Raw genomic sequence first — 20,676 nt, 5'->3', positions numbered from 1 at the left:
TGTTATATTAGTGTGTGTGTGTTATATATTAGTGTGTGTGTGTAATATATTAGTGTGTGTGTGTTATATATTAGTGTGTGTGTGTTAAATATTAGTGTGTGTGTGTTAAATATTAGTGTGTGTGTTATATATTAGTGTGTGTGTGTGTTATATATTAGTGTGTGTGTGTTATATATTAGTGTGTGTTATATATTAGTGTGTGTGTGTGTGTTATATATTAGTGTGTGTGTGTGTGTTATATATTAGTGTGTGTGTGTGTTATATATTAGTGTGTTTGTCATATATTAGTGTGTGTGTTATATATTAGTGTGTGTGTGTTATATATTAGTGTGTTTGTCATATATTAGTGTGTGTGTTATATATTTGTGTGTGTGTGTGTGTTATATATTAGTGTGTGTGTTATATATTAGTGTGTGTGTGTGTTATATATTAGTGTGTGTGTTTTATATATTAGTGTGTGTGTGTGTGTGTGTTATATAGTAGTGTGTGTGTTATATATTAGTGTGTGTGTTATATATTAGTGTGTGTGTGTTATATATTAGTGTGTGTGTGTGTGTGTGTGTTATATAGTAGTGTGTGTGTTATATATTAGTGTGTGTGTGTGTGTGTGTTATATATTAGTGTGTGTGTTATATATTAGTGTGTGTGTTATATATTAGTGTGTGTGTGTTATATATTAGTGTGTGTGTGTGTGTGATATATTAGTGTGTGTGTTATATATTTGTGTGTGTGTTATATATTTGTGTGTGTGTGTTATATATTTGTGTGTGTGTGATTTATATTTGTGTGTGTGTGTTATATATTAGTGTGTGTGTGTGTGATATATTTGTGTGTGTGTGTTATATATTAGTGTGTGTGTGTGTGTGTGTGTTATATAAAACAGTATTGAATTTGGCTAGCTCGGGCTGCAAAGTAACTCTTTTTGAAGGAATCACTAAGCTGAACCAGTCACTTAGGTGAACTAGTTAGGTTATGATGGATGAATGAATCAATGATCTGAACTAATTACTAACTTGAATCAGTCACTTAAGTTATTAAGGTGAACAAATCTATTCACTGAGTCAGTGTTTGAATCAGTGACTCTTTTTGCTCATAACTGTGATTTGTTCTCGTTCTGTTGAATGAGTCAGTGTTTGAATCAGTGAATCTTTTTGCTCATGTCTGTGATTCCTTCTTGTTCTATTAAATGATGAGTCTTTGTTTGAATCAGTGACTCTTTTTGCTCATGTCTGTGATTCGTTCTCATCTTTTTTAATGAGTCAGTGTTTGAATCTGTGAATCTTTTGCTCATGACTGTGATTCGTTCTTGTTTTGTTTAATGGGTCAGTGTTTGAATCAGTGAATCTTTTCGCTCATGACTGATTTGCTCTTGTCTCATTCAGTGAGTCAGTTTTTGAATCAGTAAATCTTATTGCTCATGAATATGATTTGCTGTCATCTTGTTTAATTGGTCTTATTTTAAATTACTGAATCTTTTTAGTCATGACCTTGATCCACTTCCCACTCATTCAACGAGTCTTTGTTTGAATCAGTGAATCTTTTTGCTCATGACTGTGATTCGCTCCTGTCTCATTCAGTGAGTCAGTTTTAAAATCAGTGAATGAAGTGCTCAGGAATCGCTTTTTCTCAATCAGTGAAACTTTTTTGCTCTTGACTGATTCACTCCTCTTCATTTGAGTCAGTGAGTTAGCGTAGCTGTGTGTTGTCTGCTGCAGGACGAACAAATCACTGCATTCATCTGAATGAATCACTTAACCTGCAGAATGTAAATGTGTGAATATTCCAGTGTAGGTACATATATGGAGAGAGAGTCCACTTTTAAACACGGTTCAGCGCTCTCTCTGAAAAGTCGCACGCTCGGTGCTTATCCGTCAGTTTAAAAGCGAGCTGCACATGGTTAGCATTAGCACATCTGAAATAGCTCTGAAATACTGCAGGAGATGAGGACAAGCAACAGAGGGGGTGTATTTTTGGTGATATAATTACACAGTCAAGCTAGAACTAGCATGCTAGTTATGGTTAGCGACTGCACAGCTCTGTTAGCATCAGGTTGACTTCATCCTCATTTGTTTTGTTTTTTTGGCTTTTAACCTGAAGTTAGCTAGAGGCAATTCTCCAACGAAATGCAAAAAAAAAAACCAGGAAAGAAAAACATATACTGCATATTAAAAGCTCTTATATAACAGATCAAAACGCTCCATTTTTGTCAATTAGAGGGAAAGAAGCGGTGCGGCAACACGACATGTTTCCATACGAGCCGATTTGGCCGAGGAAAAGCTGTAATTACGGCTCTGAATGGAGCTTTAAGTCAGAATGTGGTTTGGCGAATGTTTCCAAGGGACAAGCAGTCTTGTGGTTTGTGGTTTTTTGTCATCAAATGCAAATTGCACAGTCGAGAAGGAGAGAAAAAAAAAAAAGGAGTGAGGAGCTTCCAGGATCCCGCTTGGCTCCAGCGCTCATGTCAAAAATCCACTGTTTTTTTTTTCAACTTAAAATGGAAGAGACTGATTCAAGAAGTGTGAAGTCCAGCAGCAGCAGCAGCAGGACATGGACTGTGAGGCAGCCTCGTTATCAGAGACTTTAAAATGACCTGAGGCAGAAAATTCTAACTGCAGAGGAGACTTTGTGTGTTTTTGTGGCTGAAAAACTTTTCCACAACAGCAGGGTTTTAAGAGATTTCTTTATTAACGTTTTTAATTTACAAATAAGTAAAAAAAAAAAGATATATATATATATATATATATATATATATATATATATATATATATATATATATATATATTAAAATTTGTAAATAAGTAAAAAAAAATATTGTTTTAATTTTAATGTTTTTAAAAAATAATTTTTAATTTGCAAATAGGAAAAAAAAAACATTTTTATTTTACAAATAAATAAAAAAATAAATAAAATTAAAGCTGTTTTGTTTCATTTTTTGACCATTTTAAAATTTATTTCATACATATAAACATTTTTAGCTTAATATTAATATTTAATGTTAATATAAGGATGTTTTGTGCTGTGTTCATTTCAGTTCAATTTAATATTTCATTTTGTTAAAAAATTAAAACAAACTGTATTTTTTAAAAGCTTAATTTGATTTTCAAAAAAATTAATTTTAAATATTTTACTACATTATTTTACTAAACTGCAAATGATGAAACACACTTTGTTTTTTGTTTTTTAATGATTTATATAATTTAGCTTGCTAATTCCTGCTTAGCATCACCACAGCTTGCTAATTGACTAGCATGCTAATGAACCAGTAAGGAGTGTAACAATGTGACAGGAAGTGGATCAGCAGAGATTCTTTTTTTTAATAAAGGGTTTGGTGATGTAGTGAAATCAGTTACAGATCCTTCACATCTCACTGTGTGTGTGTGTGTGTGTGTGTGTGTGTGTGTGTGAGACATCTTCATTAAAAACACTGCAGGTTTTCTTTACGTCACTACAGAGAGCTGAAATATTACATTATATTATAATATTATATCATGAGATACATTTACACACATACACACTCATACACAAATATACACACACACACATACACACACTCATATACACACACACACACATACACACACTCATATACACAAATATACACATACACACACTCATATACACACACATACACACACTCATATACACAAATATACACATACACACACTCATATACACACACACACATACACACACTCATATACACACACACACACACTCATATACACACACACACATACACACACTCATATACACACACACATACACTCATATACACACACACACATACACACACTCATATACACAAATATACACATACACACACTCATATAGACACACACATACACTCATATACACACACACACATACACACACTCATATACACAAATATACACATACACTCATATACACATACACACTCTCATATACACAAATATACACATACACACACTCATATACACACACACATACACACACTCATACACACACACATACACACACTCATATACACAAATATACACATACACACACTCATATACACACACACATACACACACTCATATACACACACATACACACACTCATATACACACACACATACACTCATATACACACACACACATACACACACTCATATACACAAATATACACATACACACACTCATATACACACACACATACACACACTCATACACAAATATACACATACACACACTCATATAGACACACACATACACTCATATACACACACACACATACACACACTCATATACACACACACATACACTCATATACACACACACATACACACTCTCATATACACAAATATACACATACACACACTCATATACACACACACACTCATATACACACACACACATACACACTCTCATATACACAAATATACACATACACACACTCATATACACACACACATACACACACTCATATACACACACACATACACACACTCATATACACAAATATACACATACACACACTCATATACACAAATATACACACACATACACACACTCATATACACAAATATACACACACATACACACACTCATATACACAAATATACACACACACATACACACACTCATATACACAAATATACACACACATACACACACTCATATACACAAATATACACACACATACACACTCATATACACAAATATATACACACACATACACACACTCATATACACAAATATACACACACACATACACACACTCATATACACAAATATACACACACACATACACACACTCATATACACAAATATACACATACACACACTCATACACACAAATATACACACACATACACACACTCATATACACAAATATACACACACATACACACACTCATATACACAAATATATACACACACATATACACACTCATATACACAAATATACACACACATACACACACTCATATACACAAATATATACACACACATATACACACTCATATACACAAATATACACACACATACACACACTCATATACACAAATATACACACACACATACACACACTCATATACACAAATATACACACACATACACACACTCATATACACAAATATACACACACATACACACTCATATACACAAATATATACACACACATACACACACTCATATACACAAATATACACACACACATACACACACTCATATACACAAATATACACACACACATACACACACTCATATACACAAATATACACATACACACACTCATACACACAAATATACACACACATACACACACTCATATACACAAATATACACACACATACACACACTCATATACACAAATATATACACACACATATACACACTCATATACACAAATATACACACACATACACACACTCATATACACAAATATACACACACACATACACACTCATATACACAAATATACACACACATACACACACTCATATACACACACACATACACACACTCATATACACAAATATACACATACACACACTCATATACACAAATATACACACACATACACACACTCATATACACAAATATACACACACATACACACACTCATATACACAAATATACACACACACATACACACACTCATATACACAAATATACACATACACACATTCATATACACAAATATACACACACATACACACACTCATATACACAAATATACACACACATACACACACTCATATACACAAATATACACACACACACACACTCATATACACAAATATATACACACACATACACACACTCATATACACAAATATACACACACACATACACACACTCATATACACAAATATACACACACACATACACACACTCATATACACAAATATACACATACACACACTCATACACACAAATATACACACACATACACACACTCATACACACAAATATATACACACACATATACACACTCATATACACAAATATACACACACATACACACACTCATATACACAAATATACACACACACATACACACTCATATACACAAATATACACACACATACACACACTCATATACACACACACATACACACACTCATATACACACACACATACACACACTCATATACACAAATATACACACACATACAATCATATACACAAATATATACACACATACAATCATATACACAAATATACACACACATACACACACTCATATACACAAATATACACACACATACACACACTCATATACACAAATATACACACACATACACACACTCATATACACAAATATACACACACATACACACACTCATATACACACACACATACACACACTCATATACACAAATATACACATACACACACTCATATACACAAATATACACACACTCATATACACAAATATACACACACATACACACACTCATATACACAAATATACACATACACACACTCATATACACAAATATACACACACATACACACACTCATATACACAAATATACACACACATACACACACTCATATACACAAATATACACACACATACACACACTCATATACACAAATATATACACACACATACACACACTCATATACACAAATATACACACACACATACACACACTCATATACACAAATATACACACACACATACACACACTCATATACACAAATATACACATACACACACTCATACACACAAATATACACACACATACCCACACTCATATACACAAATATACACACACATACACACACTCATATACACAAATATATACACACACATATACACACTCATATACACAAATATACACACACATACACACACTCATATACACAAATATACACACACACATACACACTCATATACACAAATATACACACACATACACACACTCATATACACAAATATACACACACACATACAATCATATACACAAATATACACACACACATACACTCATATACACAAATATACACACACACATACACTCATACACAAATATACACACATACACACACTCATATACACAAATATACACACACACACATACACACACTCATACACACATATACACACACACTCATATACACAAATATACACACACACACATACACACACTCATATACACAAATGTACACACATAAACACACTCATATACACAAATACACACACACATACACACACTCATATACACAAATATACACACACACACACACACTCATATACACAAATACACACACACACATACACACACTCATATACACAAATATACACACACATACACACACTCATATACACAAATATACACACACATACACACACTCATATACACAAATATACACACACATACACACACTCATATACACAAATATACACACACATACACACACTCATATACACAAATATACACACACATACAATCATATACACAAATGTACACACACATACACACACTCATATACACAAATATACACACACACTCATATACACAAATATACACACACATACACACTCATACACAAATATACACACACACATACACACACTCATATACACAAATATACACACACATACACACTCATACACAAATATACACACACACATACACTCATATACACAAATATACACACACACATACACTCATATACACAAATATACACACACATATACACTCATATACACACACACACATACACACACTCATATACACAAATATACACACACATACACACACTCATATACACAAATATACACACACACATACACACACTCATATACACAAATATACACACACATACACACACTCATATACACAAATATACACACACATACACACACTCATATACACAAATATACACACACACATACACTCATATACACAAATATACACACACACATACACTCATATACACAAATATACACACACATACACACTCATACACAAATATACACACACACATACACACACTCATACACAAATATACACACACACATACACACACTCATATACACACACATACACACACTCATACACACATATACACACACACTCATATACACAAATATACACACACATACACACACTCATATACACACACACACATACACACACTCTTATACACAAATGTACACACATACACACACTCATATACACAAATATATACACACACACACATTCATACACAAATATACACACACATACACTCATACACACACTCTTATACACACACATTCATACACAAATATACACACACTCATACACACACACACTCATATACACAAATACACACACACATACACACACTCATATACACAAATATACACACACTCATATACACAAATATACACACACATACACACACTCATACACACACACACTCATATACACAAATACACACACACATACACACACTCATATACACAAATATACACACACTCATATACACAAATATACACACACATACAATCATATACACAAATGTACACACACATACACACACTCATATACACAAATATACACACACATACACACACTCATACACAAATATACACACACATACAATCATATACACAAATATACACACACATACACACACTCATATACACAAATATACACACACATACACACACTCATATACACAAATATACACACACATACAATCATATACACAAATATACACACACACATACACACACTCATATACACAAATATACACACACATACACACACTCATATACACAAATATACACACACACATACACACACTCATATACACAAATATACACACACACATACACTCATATACACAAATATACACACACACATACACACACTCATATACACAAATATACACACACATACACACACTCATATACACAAATATACACACACACATACACACACTCATATACACAAATATACACACACACATACACACACTCATATACACAAATATACACACACATACACACACTCATATACACAAATATACACACATACACACACTCATACACAAATATACACACACATACACACACTCATATACACAAATATACACACACATACAATCATATACACAAATGTACACACACATACACACACTCATATACACAAATGTACACACACATACACACACTCATATACACAAATATACACACACATACACACACTCATATACACAAATATACACACACATACACACACTCATATACACAAATATACACACACACATACACTCATATACACAAATATATACACACACACACACACACACTTATATACACACACACACACACACACACACTTATATACACACACACACACACACACTATAATCAGTGAGTGTTTTCCTCCTCCTTTGTGATCGATATTTACTTCAGAAAGGAAAGAAGAAGAAAGAAGCTAAAAATAAACACCAGAGAAACTGTTTGGGAAAATGACAGGCCTGAAAACACAGAGAAATTTACAGTGACTGAACACAGAGTGGTGTGTGTGTGTGTGTGTGTGTGAGAGAGAGGGGGAGAGAGAGAGAGAGAGAGAGAGAGAGAGAGAGAGATGTAGTATGTAGTCATATGTAGAGATGTGTAGTGATTTGGGACGCGGCCCAGTGTGATGATGTCCAGCAGAACTGCAGCAGAACACACTTTATTTCTCTCTCTCTCTCTCTCTCTCTCTCTCTCTCTCTCTCCTTCTCTCCTTCTCTCTATCTCTCTCTCTCTCTCTCTCTCTCACTTCAGTTTAAGTGCTTTTCTTTCTTTCTTTCTTTCTTTCTTTCTTTCTTTCTTTCTTTCTTTCTTTCTCACTCTCTTTCTTTCTTTCTTTCTTCATTTATTTCTTTTCCTTTTGTTTATTTTGTGCTTGTCTCTCTTTTTCTTTCTTTCTTTCATTGGCTTTCGTTTGTTTCTTCTTATTTTTTTCTCTTTGTCTTTCTGTTTTTTTTGCTCCTCTTTATTGATCTATTTATTTTTTATCTGTTCATTTATCATTTTTCTTTTCTCCTCTTATGAACTTTTTTTTTAATTCATTTTTTTAATTTAACATTGTTTGTTTTTTATTCTTTCATTTGCTTGTTTTCTTACACTTTTCTTGTTTTTTTTTCTTTTATGCTCTTCTACTCTTTTATTTTGTTGTTGCTTTTTTTTTTTAAGTTTCTTTCCATGTTTTTTTTTCTTTTTTTCCCATTTTTTTCCAGTGTTTCTTTCCATCAGTGTGTGTTAGCGGTGTTGTGCTTGTACACGCAGGTTAGCCATGGTGCATTATGGGTAATATCCTGTCTATATGTGTATGGTGTGTATATATAGATGTCCCCGGCGCTGGACGTTGCTCCTCGGCGTGTTTGGACAGAATTGTGGAATATTCTATATTCGCTGCTCTGAACAGGTTTCTATCTGTTCCATGTTTACTCCTGGCTCCGTCCTGTTCCGTTTGTGGTTGTTTGCTGTTCACTGCCGTAAAAGTCCAGTAGCCCTGTGTGTGTGTGTGTGTGTGTGTGTGTGTGTGTGTGTTGCCACATTGACAGGACCAGAGAATACTGATGCCTTTAATACTCCACATGAACAGCATGTGGTTTCTGAGGACCAGACACACACACACACACACACATTCAGTCTGGTGTTTCTCAGAGCTTTATTTATTTATTTATTTATTTAATTTTTTGACAGGCTGCAGATTAATTAGGATCCTCATGAGACCTGATCACTTTGGGGGGAAAGTCTTTTAGTTTTTTCTTTAATTTTTTTTCCAGAAGAAAAGCTGCCAATCAAGCCGATAAAAAAGAACTGATGTGAAAAATTAATAAACAAAGAAATGCATTTTGGTACAAATAAAATATTTATCTGAAATCTTTAAAAAATGTTGAAATACATTTTAAAAAAAAACATATATGGCACATATGCAGAATAAAAAATATCACAAATATAAATATAAATAAAAATAATTTATTATTATTATATTATTATTATTTTTCAGGACAGATTGAAGTAACAGAATGAGGATGTGAATAAACACAAAGTTTCTCTAAATAAATGTTCATTAATAAGAACAACAGTGGTTTGTTAAAACTTTTATTTAATAATTATTCATTTGTTTACTGTAAACATGAGCGTGATGATGTGTGTTATAGGATCTCTGGAAGTGATGTTCAGATCCTCCAGCTTTAGCATCAGAAGGCGGTTTAATGTGGATAAGAGAATCAGTGATGATCTCACACTGTTCCTCTGAAACCACAGAACACCGCTCTATCCATCCTGGATCAGTTTCACTGCAGGATTCTCTCCCACTGTCTCTTCCTTCTTTCCTTCATTATTCTGCTGCAGCTAAACCTGAACTTCCTGCTGGTCCTACTGTCAGTGTTAAAACACTCACAACTGTGGTGGTGTTGTGATGATGTTCTGGATTTACAGTGTTACAGTGTTGTTACATTGGTAGGGTTTGTGTTGTCACAGTGTTATGTATTGTTGCGGTGTTGATGCAGTGTTTATACTCTGTGTTATGATGTTACGCTGGTGCTGTTTCAGTGCTTTTACATTTATTCAGGTTTTACATTTGTTCAGTCAGATTACAGGGCCACAGTGTTAGTGATGTTACAGTGTTGTTAAAGTTGTTGAAAACAGTGTTTTCACGGTGTTAGAATAGAATAGAATAGAATAGAATAGAATAGAATAGAATAGAATAGAATAGATGTTTATTGTCATTGTACCATGTTACATGTCCAACGAAATTTAAAAAGTGTCTAACAGTCAAAAAGTGCAGCAGTCATACATACAAACAAACCTTCAACAACTAAAATAAGTTAAGACAGCCCTTTCCCACACAATCACATTCATCATCTATTGCACATCCCATGTAAACAGTGTTTTTTGATTATTGAGTGCAGTTATGTTGGAATAAAAGCTGTTTTTTATTCTGTTTGTCTTGGCTCTGATTGTTCTGTATCAAAGTCAAAGTCAAAGAAGCTTTATTGTCACTTCAACCATATATACTGTAGCAGATGCAGTACACAGTGAAGTGAAACAACGTTCCTCCTGTTCCAGAGGTGCTACACAGAACACAGACAAAGTACAGGTGACGCGGACAAACATAGAGCTAAACTATCGCCGTCCTGACGGTAACAGTTAAAACAGATCATGTGCAGGGTGTGATGTGTCTTTAAGGATGATTTGGGCTTTCTTAATACAGTGTGATCTGTGTAGATCTTCCAGTGTTGGGAGCGGGCAACCGACGATCTTCTGGGGCATGTTTATGACCCTCTGGAGCACTTTCCTCTGAGCCACTGTGCAGCTGGTGAACCATACGTTGTTAGTGTTGTCAAAGTGTTAATGTTGTTAGTGTTGTTACAGTGTTGTTAATGTACAGTGTTGTCACAGTGTTACAGTTGTTACAATGTTGTTACAGTGTTAGGATTGTTACAAAAATGTCAGTGTTGTTAGGGTTTGTGTTGTTACAGTGTTAGTGATGCTCCATTTGCAGGGTTGTTAGTGTTTGTGTAGTTACAATGTTGTTACAGTGTTAGGGTTATTACAGTGTTGTTACAGTGTTAGGGTTATTACAGTGTTGTTACAGTGTTAGGGTTATTACAGTGTTGTTACAGTGTTAGGGTTGTTACAATGTTACAGTGTTAGGGCTGTTACAGGGTTGTTACAGTGTTAGGGCTGTTACAGGGTTGTTACAGTGTTAGGGTTGTTACAATGTTGTTACAGTGTTAGGGTTGTTACAGTGTTAGGGCTGTTACAGGGTTGTTACAGTGTTAGGGTTGTTACAATGTTGTTACAGTGTTAGGGCTGTTACAGGGTTGTTACAGTGTTAGGGCTGTTACAATGTTGTTACAGTGTTAGGGCTGTTACAATGTTGTTACAGTGTTAGGGCTGTTACAATGTTGTTACAGTGTTAGGGCTGTTACAGGGTTGTTACAGTGTTAGGGCTGTTACAGGGTTGTTACAGTGTTAGGGTTGTTACAATGTTGTTACAGTGTTAGGGTTGTTACAATGTTGTTACAGTGTTAGGGTTGTTACAGTGTTAGGGCTGTTACAGGGTTGTTACAGTGTTAGGGTTGTTACAATGTTGTTACAGTGTTAGGGCTGTTACAGGGTTGTTACAGTGTTAGGGCTGTTACAATGTTGTTACAGTGTTAGGGCTGTTACAATGTTGTTACAGTGTTAGGGCTGTTACAATGTTGTTACAGTGTTAGGGCTGTTACAGGGTTGTTACAGTGTTAGGGCTGTTACAGGGTTGTTACAGTGTTAGGGTTGTTACAATGTTGTTACAGTGTTAGGGTTGTTACAATGTTGTTACAGTGTTAGGGTTGTTACAGTGTTTGTGTAGTTACAATGTTGTTACAGTGTTACAGTGTTAGGGCTGTTACATGGTTGTTACAATGTTGTTACAGTGTTGTTACAGTGTTGTTACAGTGTTAGGGCTGTTACAGGGTTGTTACAATGTTGTTACAGTGTTGTTACAGTGTTGTTACAGTGTTAGGGTTGTTACAATGTTGTTACAGTGTTGTTACAGTGTTGTTACAGTGTTAGGGTTGTTAAAATGTTGTTACAGTGTTGTTACAGTGTTAGGGCTGTTACATGGTTGTTACAATGTTGTTACAGTGTTGTTACAGTGTTGTTACAGTGTTAGGGTTGTTACAATGTTGTTACAATGTTGTTACAGTGTTGTTACAGTGTTGTTACAGTGTTAGGGTTGTTAAAATGTTGTTACAGTGTTGTTAAGGTGTTACAATGATGTGACATTAGTGTTGGTAGGGTGATGGTTGTGTTATGGTGTGTAAGTTGTGTGTTTTCAGGTCTGAGTGTTTGTTGATGACAGGAACATAAATGAGAACGAGGAAAGTGACGTGTAAAATATAACGTATAGAGAAAATAATCTGTTGGATTTTTTTTACTTAATGTTAAAATGTCCAAAAGTTAAAATGGTACAGAATTGATTCAATTCGACTCAATTCAGTTTTATTTGTATATCACTTTTAACTGATCGTGTCTTATCACTGTCTTCATCACAGAAAGTTCTGCAGATTAGCATTTAAAGCCATGTGAGAGAATTTGATGTCTTGACAAATGCCTAAATATTTAAAAGTGTTCTTATCATAAGTAAATAATCCCCCTGATCAATCTCCAAACATTTTGTTGTGTTTATTAATCAGGTGTAAACATGCCATATGCAGATGACTCTGATGCAATGTGTAATTAAATATCTATATAAATCAACACTGAATGTTTTTCTTGTCTAGGGTCTTCCTGATATGCAAATATCCCCTTGGTTATGCAAATGATCTGTTTGATAATCTAAATGTAATAATTCATGTGTAATATCTGTATGCAAATGTATGATATGCAAATGAGCCATTTAACAAATCGCTATCATGTCAATATGCGATATGCAAATGAGCTCATGAACTCGACATGCCTCACATTATATGACGTGTCACACAGTTTCACATCCTCACACACGTTTATTAGATCCTGATGTCTGATGGTTTCCTCAGGTGGAGGCGGATGATGTGCTGACGAAAGAAGAACAGATGTACCTCATCATCAATGCCAGGAACAAGTGCGAGAGCTCCATAAAGTCCAGACACAAAACAGCTGGTGAGAAATTAAAATTTATACAGACACTAAAAGCGTTTAGGACACACAGCTGTGTGCTAAACACCCCCTGTTCACTCCCTAGTGCACGATGGTTTAGTTAAAGAACACCAGCATCACGATACACCAGGTAGCATACGTCATTTGATGAGTCCTGCAGTGATGCAGTGACATTTTTGAACAACTCCTTGAGTAATCTGCTTACAGTTTTTAATTTGACTCAAGTGATTCACTTACATCATTTAAACAGCTACTCCAGGGGTGTACTGCAATCTGTAAACAAGCCCTAGAGCGCTGAATTCATTACATCTGTATGTGCCACCTTTAGGAATTCAATTATACTTTTAAATTAATTGTCAATTGATTTTCTTGAATTTAAAATGATTCCTTATGCGAATCACTTACCTAAGTAATGGATTTCTTGAGTGATTCACTTACATTAGAAATGAATCCTCGATACAAATACATTGTAAATGAATCCTTGAGTGACTCAATTACATTGTAAATGACTCCTCAAATGATTCACTTTCTTTTTAAATTATTTCTTGAGTGATTTACTTACATTGGAAATAACTCATCAAGTGATTCACTTACATTGGAAATGACTCCTCAAGTGATTCACTTACATTGGAAATGACTCATCAAGTGATTCACTTACATTGGAAATTACTCAAGTGATTCACTTACATTGTAAATGACTCCTTGAGTGATTCACTTACATTGTAAATGACTCCTTGAGTGATTCACTTACATTGTAAATGACTCATCAAGTGATTCACTTACATTGTAAATGACTCCTCGAGTGAATTTACTTACATTGGAAATGACTCCTTGAGTGATTCAATTACACTGGAAATGAATCATTGAGTGATTCACTTACATTGGAGTTTCAGTGTAGTGTAGTACACTTACAGTGTAGTGTAGTGTAGTGTGTAGCAGTGTAGTGTAGTGTAGTGTGTAGCAGTGTTGTGTAGCAGTGTAGTGTCGTGTGTAGCAGTGTTGTGTAGCAGTGTAGTGTAGTGTAGTGTGTAGCAGTGTTGTATAGCAGTGTAGTGTAGTGTAGTGTAGTGTAGTGTGTAGCAGTGTTGTGTAGCAGTGTAGTGTAGTGTAGTGTGTAGCAGTGTAGTGTAGTGTAGTGTAGTGTGTAGCAGTGTTGTGTAGCAGTGTAGTGTAGTGTAGTGTAGTGTAGTGTGTAGCAGTGTAGTGTAGTGTGTAGCAGTGTAGTGTAGTGTGTAGCAGTGTAGTGTAGTGTAGTGTGTAGCAGTGTTGTGTAGTGTAGTGTAGTGTGTAGCAGTGTAGTGTAGTGTAGTGTGTAGCAGTGTAGTGTAGTGTGTAGCAGTGTAGTGTAGTGTAGTGTAGTGTAGTGTGTAGCAGTGTAGTGTAGTGTAGTGTAGTGTGTAGCAGTGTAGTGTAGTGTGTAGCAGTGTAGTGTAGTGTGTAGCAGTGTAGTGTAGTGTAGTGTGTAGCAGTGTTGTGTAGTGTAGTGTAGTGTGTAGCAGTGTAGTGTAGTGTAGTGTGTAGCAGTGTAGTGTAGTGTGTAGCAGTGTAGTGTAGTGTAGTGTAGTGTAGTGTGTAGCAGTGTAGTGTAGTGTAGTGTAGTGTAGTGTGTAGCAGTGTAGTGTAGTGTAGTGTAGTGTGTAGCAGTGTAGTGTAGTGTAGTGTGTAGCAGTGTAGTGTAGTGTGTAGCAGTATAGTGTAGTGTGTAGCAGTGTAGTGTAGTGTAGTGTGTAGCAGTGTAGTGTAGCAGTGTAGTGTAGTGTGTAGCAGTGTAGTGTAGTGTAGTGTAGTGTGTAGCAGTGTAGTGTAGTGTAGTGTAGTGTGTAGCAGTGTTGTGTAGCAGTGTAGTGTAGTGTAGTGTAGTGTAGTGTGTAGCAGTGTAGTGTAGTGTAGTGTAGTGTGTAGCAGTGTAGTGTAGTGTAGTGTGTAGCAGTGTAGTGTAGTGTAGTGTGTAGCAGTGTAGTGTAGTGTGTAGCAGTGTAGTGTAGTGTCGTGTAGTGTGTAGCAGTGTAGTGTAGTGTAGTGTCGTGTGTAGCAGTGTAGTGTAGTGTCGTGTAGTGTGTAGCAGTGTAGTGTAGTGTAGTGTCGTGTAGTGTGTAGCAGTGTAGTGTAGTGTCGTGTAGTGTGTAGCAGTGTAGTGTAGTGTCGTGTAGTGTGTAGCAGTGTAGTGTAGTGTAGTGTAGAGTCATGTAGTGTGTAGCAGTGTAGTGTAGTGTCGTGTGTAGCAGTGTAGTGTAGTGTAGTGTTGTGTAGTGTGTAGCAGTGTAGTGTAGTGTAGTGTAGTGTGTAGCAGTGTAGTGTAGTGTCGTGTGTAGTAGTGTAGTGTGTAGCAGTGTAGTGTAGTGTCGTGTGTAGTAGTGTAGTGTTTAGCAGTGTAGTGTAGTGTGTAGCAGTGTAGTGTAGTGTAGTGTCGTGTGTAGCAGTGTAGTGTCGTGTGTAGCAGTGTAGTGTAGTGTAGTGTCGTGTGTAGCAGTGTAGTGTAGTGTAGTGTCGTGTGTAGCAGTGTAGTGTAGTGTCGTGTCGTGTGTAGCAGTGTAGTGTCGTGTGTAGCAGTGTAGTGTAGTGTAGTGTCGTGTGTAGCAGTGTAGTGTAGTGTAGTGTCGTGTGTAGCAGTGTAGTGTCGTGTGTAGCAGTGTAGTGTAGTGTAGTGTCGTGTGTAGCAGTGTAGTGTAGTGTAGTGTCGTGTGTAGCAGTGTAGTGTAGTGTAGTGTCGTGTCGTGTGTAGCAGTGTAGTGTAGTGTAGTGTCGTGTGTAGCAGTGTAGTGTAGTGTAGTGTAGTGTGTAGCAGTGTAGTGTAGTGTAGTGTCGTGTGTAGCAGTGTAGTGTAGTGTAGTGTCGTGTAGTGTGTAGCAGTGTAGTGTAGTGTAGTGTCGTGTGTAGCAGTGTAGTGTAGTGTCGTGTGTAGTAGTGTAGTGTGTAGCAGTGTAGTGTAGTGTCGTGTGTAGTAGTGTAGTGTTTAGCAGTGTAGTGTAGTGTGTAGCAGTGTAGTGTAGTGTAGTGTCGTGTGTAGTAGTGTAGTGTAGTGTCGTGTGTAGCAGTGTAGTGTAGTGTAGTGTGTAGCAGTGTTGTGTAGTGTAGTGTAGTGTGTAGCAGTGTAGTGTAGTGTAGTGTGTAGCAGTGTAGTGTAGTGTGTAGCAGTGTAGTGTAGTGTAGTGTAGTGTAGTGTGTAGCAGTGTAGTGTAGTGTAGTGTAGTGTAGTGTAGTGTGTAGCAGTGTAGTGTAGTGTGTAGCAGTGTAGTGTAGTGTGTAGCAGTGTAGTGTAGTGTAGTGTGTAGCAGTGTTGTGTAGTGTAGTGTAGTGTGTAGCAGTGTAGTGTAGTGTAGTGTGTAGCAGTGTAGTGTAGTGTGTAGCAGTGTAGTGTAGTGTAGTGTAGTGTAGTGTGTAGCAGTGTAGTGTAGTGTAGTGTAGTGTAGTGTGTAGCAGTGTAGTGTAGTGTAGTGTGTAGCAGTGTAGTGTAGTGTAGTGTGTAGCAGTGTAGTGTAGTGTGTAGCAGTGTAGTGTAGTGTGTAGCAGTGTAGTGTAGTGTAGTGTGTAGCAGTGTTGTGTAGCAGTGTAGTGTAGTGTGTAGCAGTGTAGTGTAGTGTAGTGTAGTGTGTAGCAGTGTAGTGTAGTGTAGTGTAGTGTGTAGCAGTGTTGTGTAGCAGTGTAGTGTAGTGTAGTGTAGTGTAGTGTGTAGCAGTGTAGTGTAGTGTAGTGTAGTGTGTAGCAGTGTAGTGTAGTGTAGTGTGTAGCAGTGTAGTGTAGTGTGTAGCAGTGTAGTGTAGTGTAGTGTCGTGTAGTGTGTAGCAGTGTAGTGTAGTGTAGTGTCGTGTAGTGTGTAGCAGTGTAGTGTAGTGTCGTGTAGTGTGTAGCAGTGTAGTGTAGTGTAGTGTCGTGTAGTGTGTAGCAGTGTAGTGTAGTGTCGTGTAGTGTGTAGCAGTGTAGTGTAGTGTCGTGTAGTGTGTAGCAGTGTAGTGTAGTGTAGTGTAGAGTCATGTAGTGTGTAGCAGTGTAGTGTAGTGTCGTGTGTAGCAGTGTAGTGTAGTGTAGTGTTGTGTAGTGTGTAGCAGTGTAGTGTAGTGTAGTGTGTAGCAGTGTAGTGTAGTGTCGTGTGTAGTAGTGTAGTGTGTAGCAGTGTAGTGTAGTGTCGTGTGTAGTAGTGTAGTGTTTAGCAGTGTAGTGTAGTGTGTAGCAGTGTAGTGTAGTGTAGTGTCGTGTGTAGCAGTGTAGTGTCGTGTGTAGCAGTGTAGTGTAGTGTAGTGTCGTGTGTAGCAGTGTAGTGTAGTGTAGTGTCGTGTGTAGCAGTGTAGTGTAGTGTCGTGTCGTGTGTAGCAGTGTAGTGTCGTGTGTAGCAGTGTAGTGTAGTGTAGTGTCGTGTGTAGCAGTGTAGTGTAGTGTAGTGTCGTGTGTAGCAGTGTAGTGTCGTGTGTAGCAGTGTAGTGTAGTGTAGTGTCGTGTGTAGCAGTGTAGTGTAGTGTAGTGTCGTGTGTAGCAGTGTAGTGTAGTGTAGTGTCGTGTCGTGTGTAGCAGTGTAGTGTAGTGTAGTGTCGTGTGTAGCAGTGTAGTGTAGTGTAGTGTAGTGTGTAGCAGTGTAGTGTAGTGTAGTGTCGTGTGTAGCAGTGTAGTGTAGTGTAGTGTCGTGTAGTGTGTAGCAGTGTAGTGTAGTGTAGTGTCGTGTGTAGCAGTGTAGTGTAGTGTCGTGTGTAGTAGTGTAGTGTGTAGCAGTGTAGTGTAGTGTCGTGTGTAGTAGTGTAGTGTTTAGCAGTGTAGTGTAGTGTGTAGCAGTGTAGTGTAGTGTAGTGTCGTGTGTAGTAGTGTAGTGTAGTGTCGTGTGTAGCAGTGTAGTGTAGTGTAGTGTCGTGTGTAGCAGTGTACTGTAGTGTAGTGTAGTATAGTGTGTAGCAGTGTAGTGTAGTGTAGTGTCGTGTGTAGCAGTGTAGTGTAGTGTCGTGTGTAGCAGTGTAGTGTAGTGTAGTGTAGTGTAGTGTAGTGTCGTGTGTAGCAGTGTAGTGTAGTGTCGTGTCGTGTGTAGCAGTGTAGTGTAGTGTCGTGTGTAGCAGTGTAGTGTAGTGTAGTGTAGTGTGTAGCAGTGTAGTGTAGTGTAGTGTAGTGTCGTGTGTAGCAGTGTAGTGTCGTGTGTAGCAGTGTAGTGTCGTGTGTAGCAGTGTAGTGTAGTGTAGTGTCGTGTGTAGCAGTGTAGTGTAGTGTAGTGTCGTGTGTAGCAGTGTAGTGTAGTGTAGTGTCGTGTGTAGCAGTGTAGTGTCGTGTGTAGCAGTGTAGTGTAGTGTAGTGTAGTGTAGTGTGTAGCAGTGTAGTGTCGTGTGTAGCAGTGTAGTGTCGTGTGTAGCAGTGTAGTGTAGTGTCGTGTGTAGCAGTGTAGTGTAGTGTAGTGTCGTGTGTAGCAGTGTAGTGTCGTGTGTAGCAGTGTAGTGTAGTGTAGTGTAGTGTGTAGCAGTGTAGTGTCGTGTGTAGTGTCGTGTGTAGCAGTGTAGTGTAGTGTAGTGTCGTGTGTAGCAGTGTAGTGTAGTGTCGTGTGTAGCAGTGTAGTGTAGTGTAGTGTCATGTGTAGCAGTGTAGTGTAGTGTGTAGCAGTGTAGTGTAGTGTAGTGTAGTGTCGTGTGTAGCAGTGTAGTGTCGTGTGTAGCAGTGTAGTGTAGTGTAGTGTCGTGTGTAGCAGTGTAGTGTAGTGTAGTGTCGTGTGTAGCAGTGTAGTGTCGTGTGTAGCAGTGTAGTGTAGTGTAGTGTAGTGTAGTGTGTAGCAGTGTAGTGTCGTGTGTAGCAGTGTAGTGTCGTGTGTAGCAGTGTAGTGTCGTGTGTAGCAGTGTAGTGTAGTGTCGTGTGTAGCAGTGTAGTGTAGTGTCGTGTGTAGCAGTGTAGTGTAGTGTCGTGTGTAGCAGTGTAGTGTAGTGTAGTGTGTAGCAGTGTAGTGTCGTGTGTAGTGTCGTGTGTAGCAGTGTAGTGTAGTGTAGTGTCGTGTGTAGCAGTGTAGTGTCGTGTGTAGCAGTGTAGTGTAGTGTCGTGTGTAGCAGTGTAGTGTAGTGTAGTGTCGTGTAGTGTGTAGCAGTGTAGTGTCGTGTCGTGTAGTGTTTAGCAGTGTAGTGTAGT

At 37.1% G+C, this 20,676-nt stretch overlaps 1 protein-coding gene across 1 annotated transcript in view; it reads left to right on the top strand.

Annotated features, from left to right (window-relative positions):
• Nucleotides 1-20,676, top strand: part of pth1r (parathyroid hormone 1 receptor) — an 89,456-nt gene that overhangs the window by 24,428 nt on the left and 44,352 nt on the right. The window contains exon 2 of the mRNA XM_058395323.1: nt 14,496-14,598. Within this exon, the coding sequence (XP_058251306.1) occupies nt 14,496-14,598 (103 nt within the window). The remainder of the gene's footprint in view (nt 1-14,495; nt 14,599-20,676) is intronic.

This window comes from Hemibagrus wyckioides, linkage group LG07 (assembly GCF_019097595.1).
Source record: "Hemibagrus wyckioides isolate EC202008001 linkage group LG07, SWU_Hwy_1.0, whole genome shotgun sequence".
NCBI classification, from domain to species: Eukaryota; Metazoa; Chordata; class Actinopteri; order Siluriformes; family Bagridae; genus Hemibagrus; species Hemibagrus wyckioides.
The sequence above is the reverse complement of the archived record's forward strand: the minus strand, read 5'-3'. Positions and strand labels throughout refer to the sequence as shown.